The sequence below is a fragment of the Catharus ustulatus genome, chromosome 4 (genome assembly GCF_009819885.2).
Source record: "Catharus ustulatus isolate bCatUst1 chromosome 4, bCatUst1.pri.v2, whole genome shotgun sequence".
NCBI lineage: Eukaryota > Metazoa > Chordata > Aves > Passeriformes > Turdidae > Catharus > Catharus ustulatus.
Window position 1 is genome coordinate 1,580,951 of NC_046224.1, and position 25,557 is coordinate 1,606,507.

The 25,557-nt window shown below is 40.1% G+C and overlaps 1 protein-coding gene across 6 annotated transcripts in view; it reads right to left on the minus strand.

Moving 5' to 3' along the window:
- The window catches only part of FBH1 (F-box DNA helicase 1), a 50,192-nt gene extending 27,141 nt beyond the window's left edge, over positions 1-23,051 (minus strand). For 2 of the 6 annotated variants that reach the window (XR_004417721.2, XM_033058143.2), the window contains exons 1-12: positions 21,390-21,842; positions 18,346-19,061; positions 16,651-16,781; positions 14,288-14,408; positions 13,601-13,791; positions 11,921-12,010; positions 9,815-9,909; positions 8,222-8,390; positions 6,136-6,364; positions 1,756-1,843; positions 1,374-1,460; positions 87-223 (exon numbers count right to left, since the gene is read on the minus strand). Coding sequence is in view for 5 of the 6 variants with exons in the window: in XM_033058143.2 (XP_032914034.1) it covers positions 87-223; positions 1,374-1,460; positions 1,756-1,843; positions 6,136-6,364; positions 8,222-8,390; positions 9,815-9,909; positions 11,921-12,010; positions 13,601-13,791; positions 14,288-14,408; positions 16,651-16,781; positions 18,346-19,061; positions 21,390-21,546 (2,211 nt within the window). In the remaining variant the exon portion in view is untranslated. The other 4 variants (XM_033058139.1, XM_033058140.1, XM_033058141.2 and 1 more) reach the window with 4 other exon arrangements.
- Between the last annotated feature and the right edge of the window lie 2,506 nt (positions 23,052-25,557).

A 25,557-nucleotide genomic window follows, 5' to 3' on the forward strand; every position in this document is an offset into this window, starting at 1 on the left:
GTGCTGTTTGGGGTTATTGGGATTTTTGGCATTTCTGTGGTTTTTGGGATTTTTTGGGATTTTTTGGGGTTTTTGGGGCCCCTGACCTGGCTGAGGTAGAAGAGGTGGCTGTGGGGCAGCACGTGCAGGGTGTTCACAGCCCCCCTGAAGCTGTAAATCTGTTGGTGAGGGTCTCCCACCAGCAGCTTCCCGCAGCTCTGGGATTGCACGATGTCCACGATGGCTGACAGGGAAATGAAAATTGGGATTATTGTTGAAATAAAATTTAATTTGGGTTATTGTTAAAATAAAATTTAAATTTGGGTTATTGGAAAAAAAATTGGGTTATTGTTAAAATTTAAATAAAAGGGTTATTGTAAAATAGATTTAAAAAAATTAAAATCGGATTATCGCAAAAAAATTGTAAAAAGAATTTAAAATGGATTATTGAAAAAAATTAAAATGAATGATTGCAAAAAAGTTAAGAAGAAGAAGGTAAAAAGAAATCAAAGAACTCAATTTTTTTTTAAAATAAGAAATCAGACAAGAAATCAATTTTTTTAGAAAATAAGAAATCAGATCTGAAATAATTTTTTTATAAGATAAGAAATAAGATAAGAAATTAAAGACGAAATAAAAGAAGAAATCAGATAAAAAATAAAATAAGAAAATAAATAAGATATAAGAGAAATAAAATGAGAAATCAGATACAAAATAGAATAAGAAATAAAATAAATAAAATAAATAAAATAAGATATAAGATAAGAAATCAGATAAGAAATCAGGTAAGAAATAAAATAAATAAAATAAGATAAAATAAGAAATAAAATAAAAGAAATAAAAGAAATCAAATAGATTATAAGAAATCAAATAAGAAATCTGATACGAAATAAAATAAGAAATAAAATAAGAAATAAAATAAAAGAGATAAATAAAAGAAATCAAATAAGATATAAGAAGTAAAATAAGAAATAAAATAAATAAAATAAAATAAATAAGAAATAAAATAAGAAATCAGATAAGAAATAAAATAAGAAATCAGATAAGATATAAGATAAAAGATAAAATATATAAGATAAGATATAAGATATAAGATATAAGATAAGATATAAGATACAAGATAAGATATAAGAAACCAAATAAGAAATAAAATAAGAAATCAAATAAGAAATAATATAAATAAAATAAATAAAATAAGACATAGAAAATAAAATAAGAAACCAGATAAGAAATCAAATAAGAAATAAAAAATAAAAAAATAAAATACATAAAATAAATTTAAAAATAAATAAAATAAATAAAAATAAATAAAATTAATAGAATAAGAAATAAGAAATCAAATAAGAAATAATATAAAAAATAAGAAATGCACTAAGAAATGAATTGTAACCCACCTGGGGTGCAGTCCTGAGCTTCATCCACCAGGATGGCATCAAACCCTGAGAGCTGGGGCTTGCTGAGCTGCCACAGCTTCAGATACCCTGGGGGGAAAAAATCTGAATTTCAGGGACAGGGAACTGTCCCAGCATGGAGCAGCAGAGTTTTAATTTAAATTAATTTAATTTAATCTCTTTTTAAAAAATTTATTTTTAATTTATTTGGAATATTTGTGTATTTGGAAGGGTTGGAAGAAAATCTCAGTTTGTCTCAGTAGTGGAAATTTGGGGATTCTAAATTGTTTAATGGGCACAGGGAATTCCAGGAACATTCCAGGAACATTTCAGGAAAATTAAAAAAATATATATAAAAAGGTAAAAGGGATTTTCCATTTTTTACCATCACAAGTCATCTTGTATCTCCTGGCTGTGTCCCCATCCAGCTGCTGCATGTGGTGCCAGATCTGCTTGGCCTCCTCCACACTGATCTGGAATGAAATAATGGAATAAAGATGGAATAATGGAATAAAGATAAAATCATGGAATAAAGATAAAATAATGGAATAAAGATGAAATCATGGAATAAAGACAAAATCCTGGAATAAAAATGAATTCAGGGAATAAAGAAAAAATCCTGGAATGATCCAGGCTGGAAAGGGAAATGGGAAAACAGAAAGATTGGGAATAAAATCCTGGAATAAAGATAAAATAATGGAATAAAGCTAAACTAATGGAGTAAAAATAAAATCAGGGAATAAAAATAAAATCCTGGAATAAAAATAAAATCATGGAATAAAAATGAAATCATGGAATAAAGATAAAATCAAGGCCCACCCATGGCAGGGACATTTTCCTTTCATCATTTCCCAGTTTCTGATTCCTCCTCCAAATTTTTTATTCTTCCTTCTAATTCTTGATTCCTCCTCCCAATCTTTTCATTCCTTCTCCCAATTTCTGATTCCTCCTCCAAATATTTTTATTCCTCCTCCCAATCTTTTCATTCGTTCTCTCAATTTCTGATTCTTCCTCCCAATTTTTAATTCTTCCTCCCAATTTTTGGACTTCTCCTCCCAATCTTTTGATTCCTCCCCTCAATCTTTGATTCCTCCCAATTTCTGATTCTTCCTCCCAATCTTTTCATTCCTTCTCTCAATTTCTGATTCTTCCTCCCAATCTTTGATTGCTCCTCCAATCTTTTGATTCCTCCTCCCAATTCTTGGATTTCTCCTCCCAATCTTTGATTCCTCCTCCAATATTTTGATTCTTCCTCCAAATATTTTGATTCCTCCTCCCAATTTTTGGATTCCTCCTCCCAGTTTTTGGATTCTTCCTCCTAATCTTTGGATTCCTCCTCCCAATGTTGGGTTCTTGCTCCCAATTTTGAATTCTTCCTCCCAATCTCTGATCCCTCCCATGACTCACTCACAAACCCCCAGCACGGTTTGGCTTCCACCCCACCCTACCCCAGCAGGAACATCCACCCCAATTCCCCAAATCCCAAACCCAGAAACCACAAACTCACTCTCTTGTCCTCCCTGGGTGTTTTTTCTGTAATTTTAAACCCCAGAAATCCCCAGACTCACTTTCTTGTCCTCCCTTTCCATCAGCTGCAGCTTCCCCTGGGTGTTTTTTTCTGTAATTTTGAACCCCAGAACCCCCCAGAACCCCCCAAACTCACTCTCTTGTCCTCCCTGGGTGTTTTATTCTGTTATTTTTGAACCCCAGACTCACTCTCTTGTCCTCCCTGGGTGTTTTTTTCTGTGATTTTTAACCCCAGACTCACTCTCTTGTCCTCCCTTTCCATCAGCTGCAGCTGCCCCTGGGTGTTTTTTTCTGTAATTTTGAACCCCAGAACCCCCCAAACTCACTCTCTTGTCCTCCCTGGATGTTTTTCTGTGATTTTTAACCCCAGACTCACTCCCTTGTCCTCCCTGGATTTTTTTTCTATAATTTTGAACCCAAACTCACTCTCTTGTCCTCCCTTTCCATCAGCTGCAGCTGCCCCTGGGTGTTTTTTTCTATAATTTTGAACCCCACACTCACTCTCTTGTCCTCCCTGGATATTTTTTTCAGTGTTTTTGAACCCCACACTCACTCTGTTGTCCCCCCATGGGTGTTTTTTCTATAATTTTGAACCCCAAACTCACTCTCTTGTCCCCCCTGGATGTTTTTTCTGTAGTTTTGAACCCCACACTCACTCTCCTGTCCCCCCTGGATTTTTTTTCTATAATTTTGAACCCAAACTCACTCTCTTGTCCTCCCTTTCCATCAGCTGCAGCTGCCCCTGGATGTTTTTTCTATAATTCTGAACCCCAGACTCACTCTCCTGTCCCCCCTGGGTGTTTTTTGTATAATTTTGAACCCACACTCACTCTCTTGTCCTCCCTGTCCATCAGCTGCAGCTGCCCCTGGGTGTTTTTTGTATAATTTTGAACCCCAGACTCACTCTCTTGTCCTCTCTTTCCATCAGCTGCTGCTGCCCCTGGGTGTTTTTTTGTGTTTTTAACCCCAGATTCACTCTCTTGTCCCCCCTGGGTGTTTTTTCTATAATTTTGAACCCCAAAATTCTGTGTTTTTGAAGCACAGAACTCCCAGACTCACTCTCTTGTCCCCCATGGGTGTTTTTTTCTATAATTTTGAACCCCACACTCACTCTCTTGTCCTCCCTGTCCATCAGCTGCAGCTGCCCCTGGGTGTTTTTCTGTGATTTTTAACCCCACACTCACTCTCTTGTCCTCCCTGGATATTTTTTTCAGTGTTTTTGAACCCCACACCCACTCTGTTGTCTCCCCATGGGTGTTTTTTCTATAATTTTGAACCCCAAACTCACTCTCTTGTCCCCCCATGGGTGTTTTTTCTGCAGTTTTTAACCCCAGACTCACTCTCCTGTCCTCCCTGAATTTTTTTTCTATAATTTTGAACCCAAACTCACTCTCTTGTCCTCCCTCTCCATCAGCTGCAGCTGCCCCTGGGTGTTTTTCTATAATTCTGAACCCCAGACTCACTCTCCTGTCCTCACTGTCCATCAGCTGCAGCTTCCCCTGGGTGTTTTTTTCTGTAATTTTGAACCCCAGAACTCCCCAGACTCACTCTCTTGTCCTCTCTTTCCATCAGCTGCAGCTGCCCCTGGGTGGATTTTTGTGTAGTTTTGAACCCCAGACTCACTCTCTTGTCCTCCCTGGATATTTTTTCCATAATTTTTAACCCCAAACTCACTCTCTTGTCCCCCCATGAGTGTTTTTTCTGCAGTTTTTAACCCCACACTCACTCTCTTGTCCTCCCTGTCCATCAGCTGCAGCTGCCCCTGGGTGTTTTTTTGTGTAGTTTTTAACCCCAGACTCACTCTCCTGTCCCCCCTGGATTTTTTTTCTATAATTTTGAACCCCAGACTCCCTCTCTTGTTCCCCCTGGATACTTTTTACAGTGTTTTTGAACCCCAGACTCATTCTTTTGTCCTCCCTGTCCATCAGTTGCAGCTGCCCCTGGGTGTTTTTTCTGCAGTTTTGAACCCAAACTCACTCTCTTGTCCCCCCGGGTGTTTTTTTCCATAATTTTGAACCCCACACTCACTCTCTTGTCCTCATTCTCCATCAGCTGCAGCTGCCCCTGGGTGTTTTTTGTGTAGTTTTGAACCCCACACTCACTCTCTTGTCCTCCCTGGGTGTTTTTTCTATAATTTTTAACCCCAAACTCACTCTCTTGTCCTCACTGTCCATCAGCTGCAGCTGCCCCTGGGTGTTTTTCTGTTATTTTTGAACCCCAAACTCACTCTCTTGTCCCCCCTGGGTGTTTTATTCTGTTATTTTTGAACCCCAGACTCATTCTCTTGTCCCCTCTGGGTGTTTTTTTCTATAATTTTGAACCTCAAACTCATTCTCTTGTCCTCCCTGGCTGTTTTTTCTGTGATTTTGAACCCCAGACTCACTCTCTTGTCCCCCCTGGATTTTTTTTCTATAATTTTGAACCCCACACTCACTCTCTTGTCCTCACTGTCCATCAGCTGCAGCTGCCCCTGGGTGTTTTTCTGTTATTTTTGAACCCCAGACTCACTCTCTTGTCCTCACTGTCCATCAGCTGCAGCTGCCCCTGGGTGTTTTTGTACCCCAGAACCCCCCAGACTCACTCTCTTGTCCTCATTCTCCATCAGCTGCAGCTGCCCCTGGGTGTTTTTTCTATAATTTTGAAACCCAGACTCACTCTCTTGTCCTCCCTGAGTGCACCCCTGGCTGATTTTTTTGTGTTTTTGAACCCCAGACTCACTCTCTTGTCCTCCCTGGGTGTTTTATTCTCTAGTTTTGGACCCCAGAAATCCCCAGACTCACTCTCTTGTCCCCACTGGGTGTTTTTTCTGCAGTTTTGAACCCCAAACTCACTCTCTTGTCCTCCCTGTCCATCAGCTGCAGCTGCCCCTGGGTGTTTTTCTGTTATTTTTGAACCCCACACTCACTCTCTTGTCCTCCCTGGGTGTTTTTTTCTGTGATTTTTAACCCCAGACTCACTCTCTTGTCCTCCCTTTCCATCAGCTGCAGCTGCCCCTGGGTGTTTTTTTCTGTAATTTTGAACCCCAGAACCCCCCAAACTCACTCTCTTGTTCTCCCTGGATGTTTTTGTGTGATTTTTAACCCCAAACTCACTCTCTTGTCCTCCCTGTCCATCAGCTGCAGCTGCCCCTGGGTGTTTTTCTGTTATTTTTGAACCCAAACTCACTCTCTTGTCCTCCCTGTCCATCAGCTGCAGCTGCCCCTGGGTGTTTTTCTATAATTTTTAACCCCAAACTCACCCTCTTGTCCTCCCTGTCCATCAGCTGCAGCTGCCCCTGGGTGTTTTTGTACCACAGGGGCGCGTGCTCCTCGCAGATGTCGCGGTCAGAGGAGGCAAAGAAGTTTTCCAGGGTCCTGGAGACCATTTTGGCTCTCACATACAGGGACTGCCCCTCCCTGTGCTGCAGCAGGAGGCTGATGGAGTACACTGACAGCTTGGAGAAGTTCAGCTTGCCTTTGGCTTTGTACCTGGGAGGGGAGGAAAAGAGAAAAAAATGTTAAATCACAGAGAAATTGGGTTTTTTTGGTGATTATCTATGAAAAAAGGTTGGATTTATGGCTTGATTCATGGTAATAATGGAATTATTATGATATAATGTAATGTAATGTAGTGCAATATAATATACTAAATATAATGTAATATAATATAATATAATATAATGTAATATAATATAATGTAATATAATATAATATAATATAATATAATATAATATAATATAATATAATATAATATAATATAATATAATATAATATAATATAATATAATATAATACATACAATGTAATGTAATATATAATATAATGTAATGTAATATATTAAATACAATATAATATAATAACAGAACACAACATAATAGAGCATAATATAACATAATATAATATAATATAACAATATAATACAGCATAACATAATAAAATATAATATAAAAAATAAATTATAATAAATATAATAAAATAAATATAATATAATATAATAAGATAATAGAACATAATAGAACACTACAATATAGCATAACATAATTTAATATAATATAATATGAAAATAAATTATTATATAATATAATAACTATAGTATAATATAATAAATATCATGTAATGTTGTATAATATAATGTAAAATAATGTAATGTAATATAATGTAATGTAATATAATGTAATACAAAAATTAATTATTATATAACAATTATAGTATAATAAATGTAATGTAATAAAATATAATGTAATATAATAAATATAATATAATAAATATAATCTACTATAATATACTACAATAATATAACATAACATAATATAACATAATATAATAAAATATAATATAATGCAATATAATATTAAAAGTTGGAATTAATATAATTTCATATCACATAACATAATAGAACATAATAAATATAAGAATATAATATAGCATAACCTAATATAATGTAATATAATATAATATGAAAATTATTATATAATATAATAACTACAGTAGAATATAATATAATAAATATAATGAAATGCAATATAATATAATGCAATAAAATATAATGTAATAAAATATAATATAATAAAATATAATATAATAAATATAATACATTATAATAATAGAACATAATAGAACATAATATAATATAGCAATATAATATAGCATAACATAGTATAATATAATAATAAATTATAATACATGTAATGTAATTAATACAATATAAAAATAAATTAAAATAAATATAATATTACATTATAACCATATAATATACCATAATATAACATAATATAATGTAATATAATATAAAAATAAATTATAATATAATAAATATAGTAAAATATAATATAATCTAATAATAGAACAAAATATATTATAATATAGCATAACAACATAATACAATGTAATGTCATATAATGTAATAAAATACAATGTAATGTAATAAAATGCTATATAATGCAATATATAATATATGATATGATATGATTGATATAATATAATATGACATGACATGATATGATATGATATATTATATTATATAATATTATATTATATCATATTGTATTATATTATATCATATCATATTATATTATACTATAATATAATATAATATTTGGTTTATCCCTAAAATTGGATCATTTTACAAAACTGGATTATTGTAAACAAAAATTGTAAAAAAAATTTAAATTTGGGTTGTTGTAAAAAAAATTAAAATTGGAATACTGTAAAAAATTTTGAAAAATTGGAGTATTAAAAAAATTGGATTATTGTAAACAAAAATTGTAAAAAATTTAAAATTGGGTTATTGTAAGAAATAAATTTCAATTGGATTATTTATAAAAAATTTACAATAAAAAGGACTCACAGTCTGCCAACGCTGCCAAAGGCCAAGGAGTGGAAGGTTTTGCAGGTGACATTCCTTGGGAAAACCCTTTTCCCTTTCTCAGCCACAGCTTTGTTAAAGGCCAGGTACAGGAACTGCAGCTCCTGGAATTTCTCCGTGTATTTCACCAGGGTCGAGGTTTTCCCTGTGCCTGCAGAGGAAAAGGAGGAATAAAAAATCCACAGGCAGGAATTAATTATTACATATATTTGTATTTTATATTGTTCATCTATTTATTTTTTATATTTTCCATATTTTTATATTTTGTATTTTTCATCTATTTACAATTAATATTTTTCATATATTAATATTTTATATTTTTAATCTATTTATATTTTATATATTTCATATATTTATATTTTTATATATTCATAACTTATATTATTAATATTTTCATATTTTTCATATTTTAAATATATTTATATTTTATAATTTTACTATGTTTATGTTTCATATTTTTAATATTTTTATATTTTGTATTTTTCATCTATCTTTATTTTATATTTTTCATATTTTTAGATTTTAGATTTTTCATATTTTTATATTTTAGATTTTTCATCTTTTAATATTTTATAATTTTCATATTTTATATTTTTCAAATATTTATTTTTTTATATTTGTCATAATTTTATATTTCATATTGCTCATATTTCTATATTTTTCATATTTTTATATTTTATATTTTTCATATTTTTATATTTAGTATTTTTCAAATTTTTATATTTTGTATTTTTCACCTTTTTATATTTTGTATTTTTCAACTATTTACATTTTGTATTTTTCAACTATTTACATTTTATATTTTTCATATTTTAATAATTTTCATATTTTTATATTTCATATTGTTTATTTTTAATATTTTATATTTTTCATATTTTTATTTTATATTTTTCAAGTATTTAATTTTATATTTGTCATAATTTTATATTTATCATATTTTTATATTTTATATTTTTCATATTTTTATATTTAGTATTTTTCAAATTTTTATATTTTGTATTTTTCATCTTTTTATATTTTGTATTTTTAAACTATTTATATTTTATATTTATCTTATTTTAATATTTTTCATATTTTTATATTTCATATTGTTCATCTTTAAATATTTTATAATTTTCATATTTTTATTTTATATTTTTCAAGTATTTAATTTTACATTTGTCATAATTTTATCTTCTTATTGTTCATATTTTTATATTTATCATATTTTTATATTTTCATATTATTCATATTTTTCATATTTATATATTTAATATTGTTTATTTTTTAATATTTTATATTTTTCATAATTTTTATTTTATATTTTTCAAATATTTAATTTTACATTTGTCATAATTTTATATTCATATTGGTCATATTTTTATATTTATAATATTTTTATATTTTATAATTATCATATTTTTATATTTTAAATTATTCTGCCTCAATTTTTGGCAGAATTTCCCTTAAATTTGCTATCCCAGAGGCACAAATTGATTCCCTTGGGATCTCACAATCCCTTGAGGGATTAAGGAGGGAACAGGATTGGGAATTGTCCCAAATTCTCATTTTTCCAACATTATTTTGAGCTCTCACCTGCAAATGCCATAATTTTCACTGTCTGGCCAGGCTCAATTCTGTGATTCAGAATCCTCTGCTGCTCATGGGTCAGTTTGATATCAGCTCCTCCACTAAAAACAGGAAAAAATTCCAATCAACAACTGGGAAAGGAATGAATCCTTCAAAAAATCCCTAAAAGAAATCCTCCCACATAAAACAAATTAAAAATTGAAAATTTGGGAACAACTCAGGAAAAGCATGGAATAAAAAAATATTGGAGATAAAATTAAAAAATATTGGGAAAGGTTTTTTTAGGGAATAAAGGAAAATATCTTTTTTTAAGGGGTTAAGCTCTGCTTTAAGAATTAATTTGGCACCTTAAGCTCATTAAAATCAGTTTTATCTGTGCCAGAGCTCAGTGATGCAGGAATTTATTCCATCACCTCCTCCAGGTGAGGGTAAGGAATTAAATAAATCAATTCAGCAGCAGAAAAGGAATCAAGCTTAGATCTCCTAAGTTTTTATTCCTTAGGGATTGGGAAACGTTCTGCTGGAGAAGGGAATTCAGGGAGAGCTTCCAGAACATTCCATGCCCTAAAGGGGCTCCAGCAGAGCTGGAATTTGGGACAGGACACAAGGACAGGACCCAGGGAACGGGGAAAGGGGAGATTGGGGAAGGAATTGCTGGAATTGCCAGAGAATCCCTGGATCCCTGCAGTGGCCCAAGGAAGGATTGGAGCAGCCTGGGATGCTGGGAGGTGTCCCTGCCATGAGCTTGGAGCTCCCTGCCCAGGCAAGGCAGGCCAGGATTGTGGGATTCAGGACACTCAGAATCCATGCAGAGGGATTGGGATGGAAAGTGGGGATAGAAAAGAGAGGCCCAGGGAAGGGAGAGCCTTGATGGTTTGCTGAGATTGCAAGGGAAGGCCCTGGATGCATCAATTCCTTGGAGAGGAGATGGATCCAATGTCAGGTTCTGGAGAGCTGGGAATTGCCAGGCTGGAGAAGGGAAGGATGCAGGGAGAGCTTCCAGAACATTCCATGCCCTAAAGGGGCTCCAGGAGAGCTGCAGAGGGACTGGGAACAAGGGACAGGACACAGGGAATGGGGAAAGGAATTCCTGGAATTGCCAGGCTGGAGAAGGGAAGGATGCAGGGAGAGCTTCCAGAACATTCCAGGGCCTGGAGGGGCTCCAGGAGAGCTGCAGAGGGACTGGGGACAAGGGACAGCACACAGGGAATGGGGAAAGGGGAGATTGGGGAAGGAATTGCTGGAATTGCCAGGCTGGAGAAGGGAATTCAGGGAGAGCTTCCAGAACATTCCATGCCCTAAAGGGGCTCCAGGAGAGCTGCAGAGGGACTGGGGACACTGAGCCTGGTGTCACATCCATCCCTGCTGGGATTTGGCCTTGGGTTCTGCCCTCCCTGCTCCTCTCTCCCATTTGATGCTCCCTGGAAATCCAGGCTGGAAATCCCAGCTGGGCTCCTCCTGCCCTGGGGCTCCTCCTGCCCTGGGGCTCCTCCTGCCCTGGGGCTCCTCCTGCCCTGGGGCTCCTCCTGCCCTGGCTCTGGGCTGCCTGAAGTGCAGATTGCCAAGGGAAGGTGCCCAGGAAGGGTTTGTGCATCCCTGCAGGAAAAGCTCTGGGGCTCCCTGAGCTCTTGATGGCTTTGGTGTGCTGAGAGCAGCAGGAGAAAAAGGGGATTGAGCAAAGATCTCTCCTGGAGAATCCTTTGTGCAGAGCTGGCTCAGGCAGGGAATTGTGCAGGGCTGGAGGAGAGAAAATTCCAGAGAGAGCTTCCAGAACATTCCAGGGGCTCCAGGAGAGCTGCAGAGGGACTGGGGACAAGGGACAGGACACAGGGAATGGGGAAAGGAATTCCTGGAATTGCCAGAGAATCCCTGGAGTGTCCAAAGCCAGGTTGGGGACACTGGGGACACTGGAGTTGTCCCTGCCCATGGAATCTGGACATTCCAATATTCCAAACCAGAGCCAGCAGTGAATTTAAACACAACAATTCCAATTTTTCCACATTTAAAACCCAATCCTGATTTTCCTCTGAGGATTCAAGGCAAGGTGGAGATAGCTCAGAGCCACATCTGCTTTGGAATATTCTCTGTTCAGCATTCCCTCATTGGGATCACCTGCAACTCAAATTCACTCTTCCTTCTTCCACAGGCACAATTCTGGAATTTTCCATCAGGGATAAACAGTAAAGAATATTGTAGTGAATCCTGAAAAATAAAAAAAAAAGATAAAACAGGAATTCCCACTGAGAAATCATTAATAACAAATGGAATCTGTGCAGCCACTTAAACACCAGAAATATCTTGGATAATTAAATTAAAAAAAAAAAAAAAAAAAAAGCCTTGAGCTCTGCAGGAAATGATGAATAATTTAAATAATTAAATAATTTAAAATGTTTTTTTTTTAAAAAAGTGACAGCAAAGTTCACCTGAGTGTGGCCTCTCCTCCCAGCCAAACAAACAAACAGGACCTGGGATCAGAGTCCAGGGGGAAATTCTGCTCCCCTGGGGCTCACAGGGAATTTGGGGCTGATTTGGGCTTTCACAATGAGGCAATTTTTGGGTTAAAATGGTTTTAGGGAAGGTTTTTAACTCTGTAATAATTCTTGGTGGTTTTTAACTGTTAAAGAAAGAGCAAAGAGATTGATTGGTTTTAATTGTGTTGACAATATCTGGTTTAAAATTAACCTGGATTCTCCAGCAGGGTTTTCCCACTGTGGTTTTTCCCTTTTTTTTTTGGAAGTTTTGTTCCTTTTTCCACCCTCCAGGACAAGTTTTGTGTCTCTCATCATGATTTGGACTCATTAATTACTGCAAACAGGCACCAGGACTTGGGATGAATTAAAACAAATCAATTTTGGGGAGGTCATAAAAATATTAAATTATCAAAACTGAGCAAAAAAAAAAAAAAAAGTTTCTTTAAATCCTGCTTCTATTTTGGGGAAAATAGGGATTTTATTTGGAATATTGTATCCTGAAAGGAGTGACAGGATAAGGGGGAATGCCTGAGGGATGGGATGGAATTCTCAGAGAGAATTCTCATCCCTGGAAGTGTCAGATTGGAAATTCAGACCCCCTGGGAATTGCAGGGATTTGAAATTCAAGGTTGGAGAAATCTCAGAGCTCCAGGAGAGCTGGAGAGGGACTGGGGACAAGGGACAGGACCCAGGGAATGGGGAAAGGGGAGATTGGGGAAGGAAAAAAAAGAGGAGCAGGAAAAGAGAAAAAAGAGAAGGGAGAAAAAAGAGAGGGGAGAATAAAAAGAGAGGAAGGACTGGAATGAATTCCCAGGTGCAGCTGCCTCATCCTTGGAAGCATCCAAAGCCTGATTGGAGCAGCCTGGGATGGGATGTGATGGGATGGGATTGAGATCCATGGGATTGGGATCCAAGGGATGGGGATCCAAGGGATTGGATTGGGATGGGATTGGATTGGGATCCATGGAATCCATGGGATGGGGATCCATGGGATTGGATTGGGATGGGATTGGGATGGGGATCCATGGGATTGGATTGGGATGGGGTCCATGGGATGAGATCCATGGGATCCATGGGATTGGGATCCATGGGATGGAGACCCATGGGATTGGGATTGGATGGGGATGGGTTGGGAGCTCTGACCTGTTGGAGACGGGGATGGGATCCATGGGATGGGATTGGATTGGGATGGGGATCCATGGGATGTGAGCTCTGACCTGTTGGAGATGGGGATGGGATCCATGGGTTGGGATTGGATTGGGATGGGATCCATGGGTTGGGATTGGATTGGGATGGGGATCCATGAGATGTGAGCTCTGACCTGTTGGAGATGAGGACGCCCCTGTCCCTCGCGGCGCGCAGCAGCGTGGCCAGGCAGTGCAGCACCTCGGTCACCTCCAGCACCCCCAGCCTGCACTGGGGGCTCCCAAAACAGCCCAGCACCCTCTGGATGTCACCCACAGTGCCAGAGAACAGCACCAGCACTGCCACCACTGCCCACAGCTGCTCAGCCTGAGGAGGGAAAGCACAGGGAAAAAACACAGTGAAAAGTTTCCAGGAATGTGGAAAACCCTGCCTGGAGGGGGGAGAATTCCATGAGGAGCTGTGAAATCCTAAATGTGAATGATCCCAAATAACAGCACAGAGGGGTGTGGGAGTGACCTCAAGCAAGCAGAGCTTTAGGAGGTGTTGGGGAGGGAGGAGACATCCCAAATTTGCACCCCATCCAGCTTTATCCATCCCAAATTTATGGGAATGGCACCAAGGAAAACCTGGAACTCCCAAAAAAAGTTGAGCTCAGTTCCTAAAGGAATGCTGAGTGACTTCTTGTGGGATTTTGGGATCATTCCTGCAGCCAAAACAACTCCCAGTGGTTAATTCTAGATGAACCAAAATCCACAAAAACAGCTCCAGGATTTTCTTCTAAATCCATAAACACACCCAGAGGTTTTGCAGGAATTTGTTAGGAAAAAAAAAACCAAAAAAAATTAAAAACAGTGAAACTCACCCTCTGTAAATCTGGGAATTTGTTGAGGACACAGAGTTGAGCCTTTGGGAAGAGGGGATGAGTTCCCAAAATCTGGAGAACCCCACTGGGATCCACCTTGGGTCCCATGGATGCCACCAACCTGTGCAGGAGGAAAAAACAAGGGATTGACTCTCCAAGGAAATTTTGGCTCCTCCTGAAGGTTTCATCAATCCCTGCTGTGTGTTCCAAGAAATTTTCCATGGATTTCCAATGCCAGGAGCCACTTAGAGATGAGAATTCCCACTTTTGTCACACAGAGGAGCTGGATTTAAATTCCTGGAAATTCCTTCTGGCTGTCACCAAATCTCTTTAATGGAATTCCATGCCCAGGGGATGATTTTAAGGTTTTTTCCAATCCAAACCATTCCATGATTTCAGAATTTAGACTCCAAATCCAATTCCCACCCCACAGAATTGCAGGGATTTGAGCAAAGCACTCGTGGTTATTGAGGATTTCTTTTGGGATTGGGTTTGGTGGGAGCTGTGGGGGATAAATGAGGAATGGGAAAAGAGAAAAGTGGGAAGGAATTCCATGGAAATCAGGGAATGAGGAAGAATTTGGGGTTTTGGTGCTGGCCTGGTGCTGCAGAAAAGGGAAAAGTGGGAGTGAATTCCATGGAATCAGGGAATAAAAATTAATTTGGGGATTTTGGTGCCAGCCTGGAGCTGCACAAAGGGGAAAAGTGGAAATTAATTCCATGGAATCAGGGAATGAAGAATTTGGGGAATTTGGGATTTTGGTGCCAGTCTGGGGCTGCAGAAAAGGAAAAAGTGGGAATGAATTCCATGGAAATTGGGGAATGAGGAAGAATTTGGGGAATTTGGGATTTTGATGCCGGCCTGGTGCTGCACAAAGGGGGAAAGTGGGAAGGAATTCCATGGAAATCAGGGAATGAAGAAGAATTTGGGATTTTGGTGCTGGCCTGGGGCTGTACAAAGGGGAAAAGTGAGAAGGAATTCCATGAAAATTGGGGAATGAAGAATAATTTTGGATTTTGGTGCCAGCCTGGTGTTGCAGAAAAGGGAAAAGTGGGAATTAATTCCATGGAAAATGGGAAATGAAGAATTTGGGATTTTGGTGCCAGTCTGGTGCTGCAGAAAAGGGAAAAATGGGAATGAATTCCACGAAAATCAGAGAATGAAGAATAATTTGGGATTTTGGTGCCAGCCTGGTGCTGCACAAAAGGAAAAGTGGGAATGAATTCCATGGAAATCAGGGAATGAGGAAGAATTTTGGATTTTGGTGCCAGCCTGGGGCTACATAAGGGGGAAAAGTGGGAATGAGTTCCATGGAATCAGGGAATGAAGAACAATTTGGGATTTTGGTGCTGCACAAAAAAAATCAACTGGCAATAAAATCATGGAATCCTGGTCTCTACATCAGGCAGGGCAGGACAATTCCAGCCCTTTTCCACCTTCCCACATTTCATCCTCTGCCTGCACATCCCTTGGAATCAGGGGATCAGCTTTGGGCTTGGGAGTGGAGCTGGGGAACCTGGAAAAGCTGAGGGAGCTGGGAAAGGGGAGGGAGAAAAGGGGGATCAGGGGGGACCTGGTGAATTCTGAATTCTTGGAGGGATTTGGGATTTGTTCCAGGGACAGGAGGAGAGGGAACAGCTCTAGATTGGATTTTGGGGAAAATTTCTTCATGGAAAAGGTTGTGAGACATTGGAAGAGCTGCACAGGGCAGGGGTGGAGTCCCCCTCCATGTCTTAGAGGTTTTTCCCAACCCAAATAATTCCCTGATTCCAGCTCTGGTGTCCAAACAGAACAAGGAAAAGAAAGAACCTAAGGAAAGGAAGGAAATAAGGAAAGAAAAGCACCTAAATTTAATTTTTTTACCTATTTTTAGAGCCCTCCCAGTGATTTTTCCCATTGAAACAGCTTCTCCCTCCTCACTGTCCTGCACACCTTTTCCAACCCATCCCAAAAATATTCCCCCAGCCAGGCTTGGAGCTGTGGAGCAGGAAATCCATGTCTTAGAGGCTTTTCCCAACCTAAATAATTCCCTGATTCCAGCATCTTGTGTCCAAACAGAACAAGAAAAAGGAAGTTTAATCCCTTTTTTTAGTGTTTTTCTCTTTTTCCTCCCTGTTTTCCTGCACATGTTTAGAAGACAAACCCACAGAGCCCAAAACAAGAGAAAAAGAGAAAATCCAACCTAAATAATTCCCTGATTCCAGCATCTTGTGTCCAAACAGAGTAAGAAAAATAAAGTTTAATCCCTTTTTTTAGTGTTTTTCTCTTTTTCCCTCCCTGTTTCTCTACACATGTTTAGAAGACAAACCCACAAAGCACAAAGAAATAAATTCTGAGGATTCTCCAGGTGCTGCTGGACTCACCTGACCAGCCCCAGCACACACTCCTGCTGCTCCCTGCTGATGCAGAACTGCTGCAGGAGCTGCTGCACCCTCTGCAGGGCCCCCTCCTCTCCCCTCAGGTAGCTGTGGTAGAGTTTTTTCCAAGGAATGAACTGCAGGGGGAAGCACAGAGAAGAGGATTTCACCTCCTGGGATTGTAAAATGGGGTTACAGGGGGGGAGAGGGAGGGAGGGGGGTGGCAGAGGGGTGGGGTTCAAAGAGGAGGTGGAAGGAAAGAGGGAAAAGAGAGGGGAAAAGAGAAAAGAGAGAGAGAAAAAAGAGAGAGAGAAAAGAGAGAGAAAGAAAAGAGAGAGAAAGAAAAGAGAGAGAAAGAAGAAAGAAGAGAGAAAGAAGAGAGAGAGAAAGAAAAGAGAGAAAGAAAAGAGAAAGAAAAGAGAGAAAGAAAAGAGAGAGAAAGAAAAGAGAAAGAAAAGAGAGAAAAAGAAAAGAGAGAAAAAGAAAAGAGAGAAAAAGAAAAGACAGAAAAAAGAGAGAAAGAAAAGAGAAAGAAAAGAGAGAAAGAGAGAAAGAAAAGAGAGAAAAAGAGAAAAATAAAAGAGAGAAAAAGAAGATAAAAGAAAAGAGAGAAAGAAAAGAGAGAAAGAGAGAAAGAAAAGAGAAAGAAAAGAGAAAGAAAAGAGAAAGAAAAGAGAAAGAAAAGAGAAGAAAGAAAAGAGAAGAAAGGAGAAGAAAGAAAAGAGGAGAAAGAAAAGAGAAGAAAGAAAAGAGAGAAAGAAAAGAGAGAAAGAAAAGAGAGAAAGAAAAGAGAGAAAGAAAGAAAAAAGAGAAAAGAGAGAGAAAAAGAAAATAGAGAAAAAAAGAGAAAAAAGAAAAGAAAAAGAAGGAAAAAAAGAAAAGAGAAAGAGGAGAGAAAAAGAAAAGAGAGAGGGGGAAAAGAGGGAAGAAAAAGAGAGAAGAGAGGGAAGGAAAAAAGAAAAAAAGAGGAAAAAAGAGAGAGAGGGAAAAAAAGAGAGAAGTTCAGAAGACAAAAAAAAAAAAAAAAAAAAAACAAAAAAAAGACAGGAGACCAAAAAATTCTTGGTTTTTGGGAAAAATCATGGGGGATTTTCTGGAATCATCCAGATTTGATTTTTTTTCCATGGATGGGAAGGAACATTTATTTCACATGGATGGCTCCAATGTGGATTTTGGATATAGAGCAAATTTTGATCCAGAAGACCAAAAAAAAAAAAAGGCAGGAGACCTAAAAATTCCAGGATTATTTTCTGCAATCATCCAGATTTGATTTTTTTATTCCATGGATGAAAAGGAACATTGCTAAAATATGGATTTTGGATATAGGGTAGCAAATTTTGAAGAAGACAAAAAAAAAGGGCAGGAGACCTAAAAATTCCTGGATTTTGAGAAGAATCATAGTGGATTTTTTTTTAATCATCCAGATTTTTTTCCATGGATAGGATTCTGGATACAGAGCAGCAAATTTTGGTCCAGGAGACCAAAAAAAAAATTCATAAATTGTGGGAAGAATCATGGGGGATTTTCTGGAATCTCCTAGATTTTTTTTCCATGGATGGCTCCAATGTGGACTTTGGATATAGAGCAGAAAATTCTGGTCCAGGACACCAAAAAAAAAGACAGGAGACCTAAAAATTTCAGGATTTTGGGCAGAATGCTGGGATTTAAAGAACAGAGAAGAGGCAGAGCATGGTTCCTCACCTGTGGATCCCGAATTATTTCCCTCCAGGAGTGACACACCAAGCTCAGGTTCTGATACAGATCCAGAACTGGCAGGAAGGCAAAAATATTCCTGAGGATTTCAGCAGGAAGATCATTTATGGATCCCTGAGGAACCTCCCAGTTCCTTGTGCCCAGGAGCCCAAAGTGGGAATCTGGGAGAGGCTCCACCTCCAGCTCTTCCCATTCCTGTTTGATCCCTTTAATTTTGGGGATTTTCTGCTCATTTCCCTTCCCCACATCCTGCTCCACCTCCAGCTCTTCCCATTCCTGTTTGATCCCTTTAATTTTGGGGATTTTCTCCTCATTTCTCTCCCCCACATCCTGCTCCACCTCCAGCTCTTCCCATTCCTGTTTGATCCCTTTAATTTTGGGAATTTTCTGCTCAGTTCTCTCCCCCACATCCTGCTCCACTTCCAGCTCTTCCCATTCCTGTTTGATCCCACTGATTTTGGGGATTTTCTCCTCATTTCCTTCCCCCAGATCCTGCTCTGAGCTTGGAGCTGGGAGAGTTCTTTTCTTGGGAGATGGAACAGAGTGTTGGGAGTTCAGGAAAAGTGAGGAATTGCTGCTGAAGGAAGGGGGAGATGCAGGGAAAATGAGATCCTGAGGTTCCTCCTTGGTGTTCTGCATCCCTGCAGGTTCCAGCTGGCGGGGTTTGGAGATCCTGAAGAAATCCAGGATGTTCCTCTGCTGGCCTGGGGGTGCACAAAGGGAAATGGGAATGAATTCCATGGAATCAGGGAATGAAAATTAATTTGGGATTGTCCCAGCTCAGCCTGGAGATGCACAGAGGGGAAAAGAAAATGAATTCTATGAAAATCAGGGAATGAAAATGAATTTTTGGTGCTGGCCTGGTGCTGCACAAAAGGGAAAAGTGGGAATGAATTCCATGAAATCAGGGAATGAAAATGAATTTGGGATTGTCCCAGCTCAGACTGGGGCTGTAAAAAATGGAAAAGTGGGAATGAGTTCCATGGAAATCAGGGAATGAAGAAAAATTTGGGATTTTGGTGCTGCACAAAGGGGAAAAGTGGGAATGAATTCCATGGAAATTGGGGAATGAGGAAGAATTTGGGGAATTTGGGATTTTGGAGTCACATCCCAGCTGAGTCTGGTGCTGCACAAAGGGGAAAAATGGGAATAAATTCTATGAAATCAGGGAATGAAGAAGAATTTGGGATTTTGGTGCTGCAGAAAAGGGAAAAGTGGGAATGAGTTCCATGAAAATCAGGGAATGAAAATGAATTTTGGATTTTGGTGCCAGCCTGGTGCTGCACAAAGGGGAAAAGTGGGAATGAATTCTATGAAATCAGGGAATGAAGAATTTGGGGAATTTGGGATTTTGGTGCTAGTCTGGTGCTGCAGAAAAGGGAAAAGTGGGAAGGAATTCAAGGGAAATCAGGGATTGAAAATTAATTTGGGATTGTTCCAGCTCAGACTGGGGCTGTACAAAATGGAAAAGTGGGAATGAGTTCCATGGAAATCAGGGAATGAGAATGAATTTGGGATTTTGGTGCCAGCCTGGGGCTGCAGAAAAGGGAAAAGTGGGAATGAATTCCATGAAAATCAAGGAAAGAAAAAGAATTTTGGGAATTTGGGATTTTGGAGTCACATCCCAGCTGAGTCTGGTGCTGCACAAAGGGGAAAAATGGGAATAAATTGTATGAAATCAGGGAATGAAGAAGAATTTGGGATTTTGGTGCTGCAGAAAAGGGAAAAGTGGGAATGAGTTCCATGAAAATCAGGGAATGAAAATGAATTTGGGATTTTGTTGCTGGCCTGGGGCTGTACAAAGGGGAAAAGTGGGAATTAATTCTATGGAAATCAGGGAATGAAAATGAATTTGGGATTTTGGTGCCAGTCTGGTGTTGCAGAAAAGGGAAAAGTGGGAAGGAATTCAATGGAAATCAGGGAATCACAAAGAATTTGGGGAATTTGGGATTGTCCCAGCTCAGCCTGGGATTTCACAAAGGGAAAAATGGGAATGAGTTCTATAGGAATCAGAGAATGAAGAAAAATTTGGGATTTTGGTGCTGCACAAAGGGGAAAAGTGGGAATGAATTCCATGGAAATCAGGGAATGCACAAGAATTTCCAGAATTTAGGATTGTCCCAGCTCAGCCTGGGGCTGCACAAAGGGGAAAAGCAGGAATGAGTTCCATAGGAATCAGAGAATGAAGAAAAATTTGGGATTTTGGTGGTGCCCTGGTGTTGCAGAAAAGGGAAAAGTGGGAATGAATTCCATGAAATCAGGGAATGAAAAAGAATTTGGGATTGTCCCAGCTCAGACTGGGGCTGTAAAAAATGGAAAAGTGGGAATGAGTTCCATGGAAATCAGGGAATGAAGAAAAATTTGGGATTTTGGTGCTGCACAAAGGGGAAAAGTGGGAATGAATTACATGGAAATTGGGGAATGAGGAAGAATTTGGGGAATTTGGGATTTTGGAGTCACATCCCAGCTGAGTCTGGTGCTGAACAAAGGGGAAAAATGGGAATAAATTCTATGAAATCAGGGAATGAAGAAAAATTTGGGATTTTGGTGCTGGCCTGGGGGTGCAGAAAAGGGAAAAGTGGGAATGAGTTCCATGGAAACTGGGGAATGAAAATTAATTTGGGATTGTCCCAGCTCAGCCTGGGATTTCACAAAGGGAAAAATGGGAATGAGTTCTATAGGAATCAGAGAATGAAGAAAAATTTGGGATTTTGGTGCTGCACAAAGGGGAAAAGTGGGAATGAGTTCCATGGAAATCAGGGAATGAAGAAGAATTTGAGAGCAAAATTTGAGATTTTGGAATAAAAATAATTCATAAAAAGAACAAAAGAAAAAATAAAAAACAGAAATTAAAGTCTGCTACAAAACAAACCCAAATAAATAAAATAAAAATGCAATTCAGATAAAATCTGTATAAATACCTAAAAAAATAAAAATAAAATCACAGAGAGGAGCAGGAAGAGCAAAGCCAAATCCCAGCATGTAAGAGCAGGCTCAGGTGTCCCCAGCCCATCCCAAAATTCCCAAATCACCTCTGGGATGGCTCTGGGGGGGATGAAGGCTCTGCTTCCTCCCTCCTCTGCCTCGGGCCAGGCTCAGGGGCTGCCTCAGGGGGGACAAACCCTCGGGGCTCTGAGCCAGGGCTTGGCACTCTGGGGCTGTCAGGTGCCTCCTCTTGGAGCCTCTCATCCTGGGAAATTAAAAAAAAAATTCAGTTTTCATCTGGAAAAATGAGATAGAAAATAAAAAACTTCTAAATCCAAGAAATAAGGAGAAATGGCAGTGAATCCACGTGCACAAAATTGTGTTTTCCACCCAGATTTTTGGAGATTTTGGATTTTCAGTGTTTCAGCAAGGAGTTTTTTGGGGTGATGTGCAGATTATTTTGGATATGGGGAAGGAATTGCTGCCTGGGAGGAGCTGGGATGGAATTCCCAGAAAATTCCCCAAATTATTCCCAAGGAATTCCATTTTTAACTCTTTCAACACCCCCTGCTCACTTACCAGCATTATCCCTTTGCAAATCCCTCAATTCCAAGGGTTCCCCAAATTATTCCAAGGGTCCCTTCATCCCTAAACCCCTCAATCCCAAGGATTCCCCCAAATTCCAAAACTCCCTCATCCCCAAACCCCTCAATTCCAATGATTCTCCCTCATTTCCAAGGATCCCTTCATTCCCAAACCCCTCAATTCCAAGGATTCTCCCAAATTCCAAGGGTTCCCTCATCCTCAAACCCCTCAATTCCAAGGATTCCTCCAAATTCCAAGGGTCCCCTCATCCCAAACCACTCAATTTCTAGGATTTCCTCCAAATTATTCCAAGGGTCCTCTCAATCCCAAACCCCTCAATTCCAACAATTCCCCCTCATTTCCAAGGGTCCCTTCATTCCCAAGCCATTCAATTCCAAGGATTCCCCCAAATTCCAAGGTCCCCTCATCCCTAAACCCCTCAATTCCAAGGATTCCTCAAATTATTCCAAGGGTCCCCCCATCCCTAAACCCTCAATTCCAAGGATTCTTCTAAATTCCAAAACTCCCTCAATCCCCAAACCCCTCAATTCCAAGGATTCCCCCTCATTTCCAAGGGTCCCTCACTCCCAATCCCTCAGTTCCAAGGATTCCCCAAATTCCAAGGGTCCCCTCATCCTCAAACCCCTGAATTCCAAGGATTCCCCTAAATTCCAAAACTCTCTCATCCCAAAACCCCTCAATTCCAAGGATTCCCCCTCATTTCCAAGGGCACCCTCACGCCAAAGGCGCCCCCATTCCTAAGGTCCCCTCAGTGTCCGAGTTCCTCAAGCTCCCCCCAAAACCCCTTCAATGCTAAATTCTCTCTTTTTTCCAAGGGTCCCCTCATCCCCAAACCCCTCAATTCCAGGAATTCCCCCAAATTCCAAAGGACTCCCCCATTCCCAAGGCCCCCTACAACACCAAAACCCCCTTGGATATCAATCCCCCGCCACTTCCACGTTTCCTCTCAAGGCAAATCCCTCAATTCCAAGAATTCCCTCATTCCCAAGACCCTCCACATTCCCAAAAAAACCCTATTTCCAAGGAAATCCCTCCCCAACCCCCCCCCGCGTCCCCCAAAAATGGTCGCGCCCTCCCCCCCAAACTCACCCGTTCCGGGCGCTCGGGGTCCCGCGCACTCCGCTGGCCCCGCCCCCTTCCCGCCGACCAATCAGAAGCCGGGGTCGTCCCCAGCGTTGTTCAACTTCCGGGTTGGGCGGGGTTTGTTTACCGCGCGCTTGTGATGACGTCACGCGCACGGCGTGTGACGTCACGAGGGCTCGGCGGCGCGCGGGTGGGTTGGAAAAACTGGAATTTTTCCCGCGGTTTGGGATGAGGTGGGGAGGGAATATTGGGGTGGGCGGGATCCCCCCTTCTCGCTTTGAATTAAATGGGAATTTCTGGTTTTTTCCTGAGGGAAAAGGGAATTTCCCGTTCGTTTGGGAGGGAAAAGGGAATTGCTGCTTTTCCTGGAGGACGAGTTGGTGTCTGGCTGTCCGCAGGAAAAATGGAATTATTCATTTTCCTGAGGAAAAAGGGAATTTTAGGTCTTCCTGAGTGAAAAAGCAAATTTATGGATTTCCAGCTGGTTTCTGGCTTTCCTAAGAAGAACAGGAATTTTCGAGTTTTCCCAGGAGAATGCGAATTTCTGTGTTACCAGAGGGAGAGGCTGGTTTCTAATTTTCCTGAGGGAAAACAGCAATTTCTGAAACCGATTTCTAGTTTTCCATATGAAAAAGCAAAATTCTCTTTTGCCTGATGGAGTAGCTAATTCCTTGTTTTCCTGAGGGAAAAGGGAGTTTCTGTTTTTTCTGAGTGAAAAACCAGATCCTAATTTTCCCAAGAAAAGTGGAATTTCTGAGTAAAATTCCTGCTTTTACTGAGGGGTGGATGCTTCCCGAATTTCAGAGGGAGAGGAAGATTCCTGGTTTTCCTGAAGGAGAAGTTTTCTGAAGGGAAATTTTTTGCTATTCTAAGGGAGAAGGAAATTCCTGCTCATCCTGAGGAAGAGACCAGTTCATGGATTTTCTGAGGGAAAAATTCTCATTTTTCTGGAAGCAGACACTAGGCTCTGCTTCTTCTGAGGGAAAAACCAATGGTTTCTGAGGCTGATCCTGGATGTGTTACGGGATTTATGGATATCCTGAGGGAAAAATTCCCATTTTTCTGCAAGCAGACACCGGGCTTTGCTTCTTCTGAGGGAGAATCTCATTCCTGCTTACCTCACGCCCCCAAATCCCAATTTTTTTTGCCTCTTTCCCCTCAGGCCGTGCTCCATGGTGGAGTAGGAGAGGCCGCGGTGGCCCTGAGGCTGGTCCAGGAGGATGTGCCATGGGATTAATGGATTTTCTGAGGGAAAAATTCCCATTATTCTGGAAGCAGACCCTGGGCTTTGCTTCCCCTGAAGAAAAAACGTTATTCCTGCTTATCTCAGCCCCCCCAAATCCTGATTTTTTTGCCTCTTTCCCCTCAGGCCGGGCTCCATGGCGGAGCAGGAGAGGCCACGGTGGCTCCTGAGGCTGGTCCAGGGGGATGTGCCATGGGATTCATGGATTTCCTGAGGGAAAAAATTCCCATTTTTCTGGAAGCAGACACCAGACTTTGCTTCTTCTCAGGGAAAACATTATTCCTGCTTATCTCACCCCCACTAAATCCCTTTTTTTTTGCCTCTTTCCCCTCAGGCCGGGCTCCATGGCAGAGCAGGAGAGGCCGCAGCGGCTCCTGAAACTGGTCCAGGAGGATGTGCCATGGGATTAATGGATTTCCTGAGGGAAAAATTCCCATTTTTCTGGAAGCAGACACTGGTTTTTGCTTCTCCTGAAGGAAAACCTCATTCCTGCTTACCTCAGCCCCCCAAATCCCGATTTTTTTGCCTCTTTCCCCTCAGGCTGGGCTCCATGGCAGAGGAGGAGAGGCCTCGGCGGCTCCTGAGGCTGGTCCAGGAGGATGTGCCATGGGATTCCTGGATTTTCTGAGGGAAAAATTCCCATTTTTCTGGAAGTAGACACTGAGCTTTGCTTCTTCTGAGGGAGAATCTCATTCCTGTTTACCTCAGCCCCGCAAATCCCAATTTTTTTGCCTCTTTCCCCTCAGGCCGGGCTCCATGGCAGAGCAGGCGAGGCTGCCGCGGCTCCTGAGGCTGGTCCAGGAGGATGTGCCATGGGATTAATGGATTTCCTGAGGGAAAAATTCCCATTTTTCTGGAAGCAGACACTGAGCTTTACTTCTTCTGAGGGAGAATCTCATTCCTGCTTATCTCAGCCCCCCAAATCCCAATTTTTTTTGCCTCTTTCCCCTCAGGCCAGGCTCCATGGCAGAGCAAGAGAGGCCGCGGCAGCTCCTGAGGCTGGTCCTGGATGTGCTGTGGGATTCATGGATTTCCTGAGGGAAAAATTCCCATTTTTCTGGAAGCAGACACTGGTTTTTGCTTCTCCTGAAGGAAAACCTCATTCCTGCTTACCTCAGCCCCCCAAATCCTGATTTTTTTGCCTCTTTCCCCTCAGGCTGGGCTCCATGGCAGAGGAGGAGAGGCCTCGGCGGCTCCTGAGGCTGGTCCAGGAGGGAAACCTGGATGTGCTACGGGATTCCTGGATTTTCTGAGGGGGAAAATTCCCATTTTTCTGGAAGCAGACATGAGGCTTTGCTTCTCCTGAGGGAAAACCTCAATCCTGCTTATCTCAGCTCCCCAAA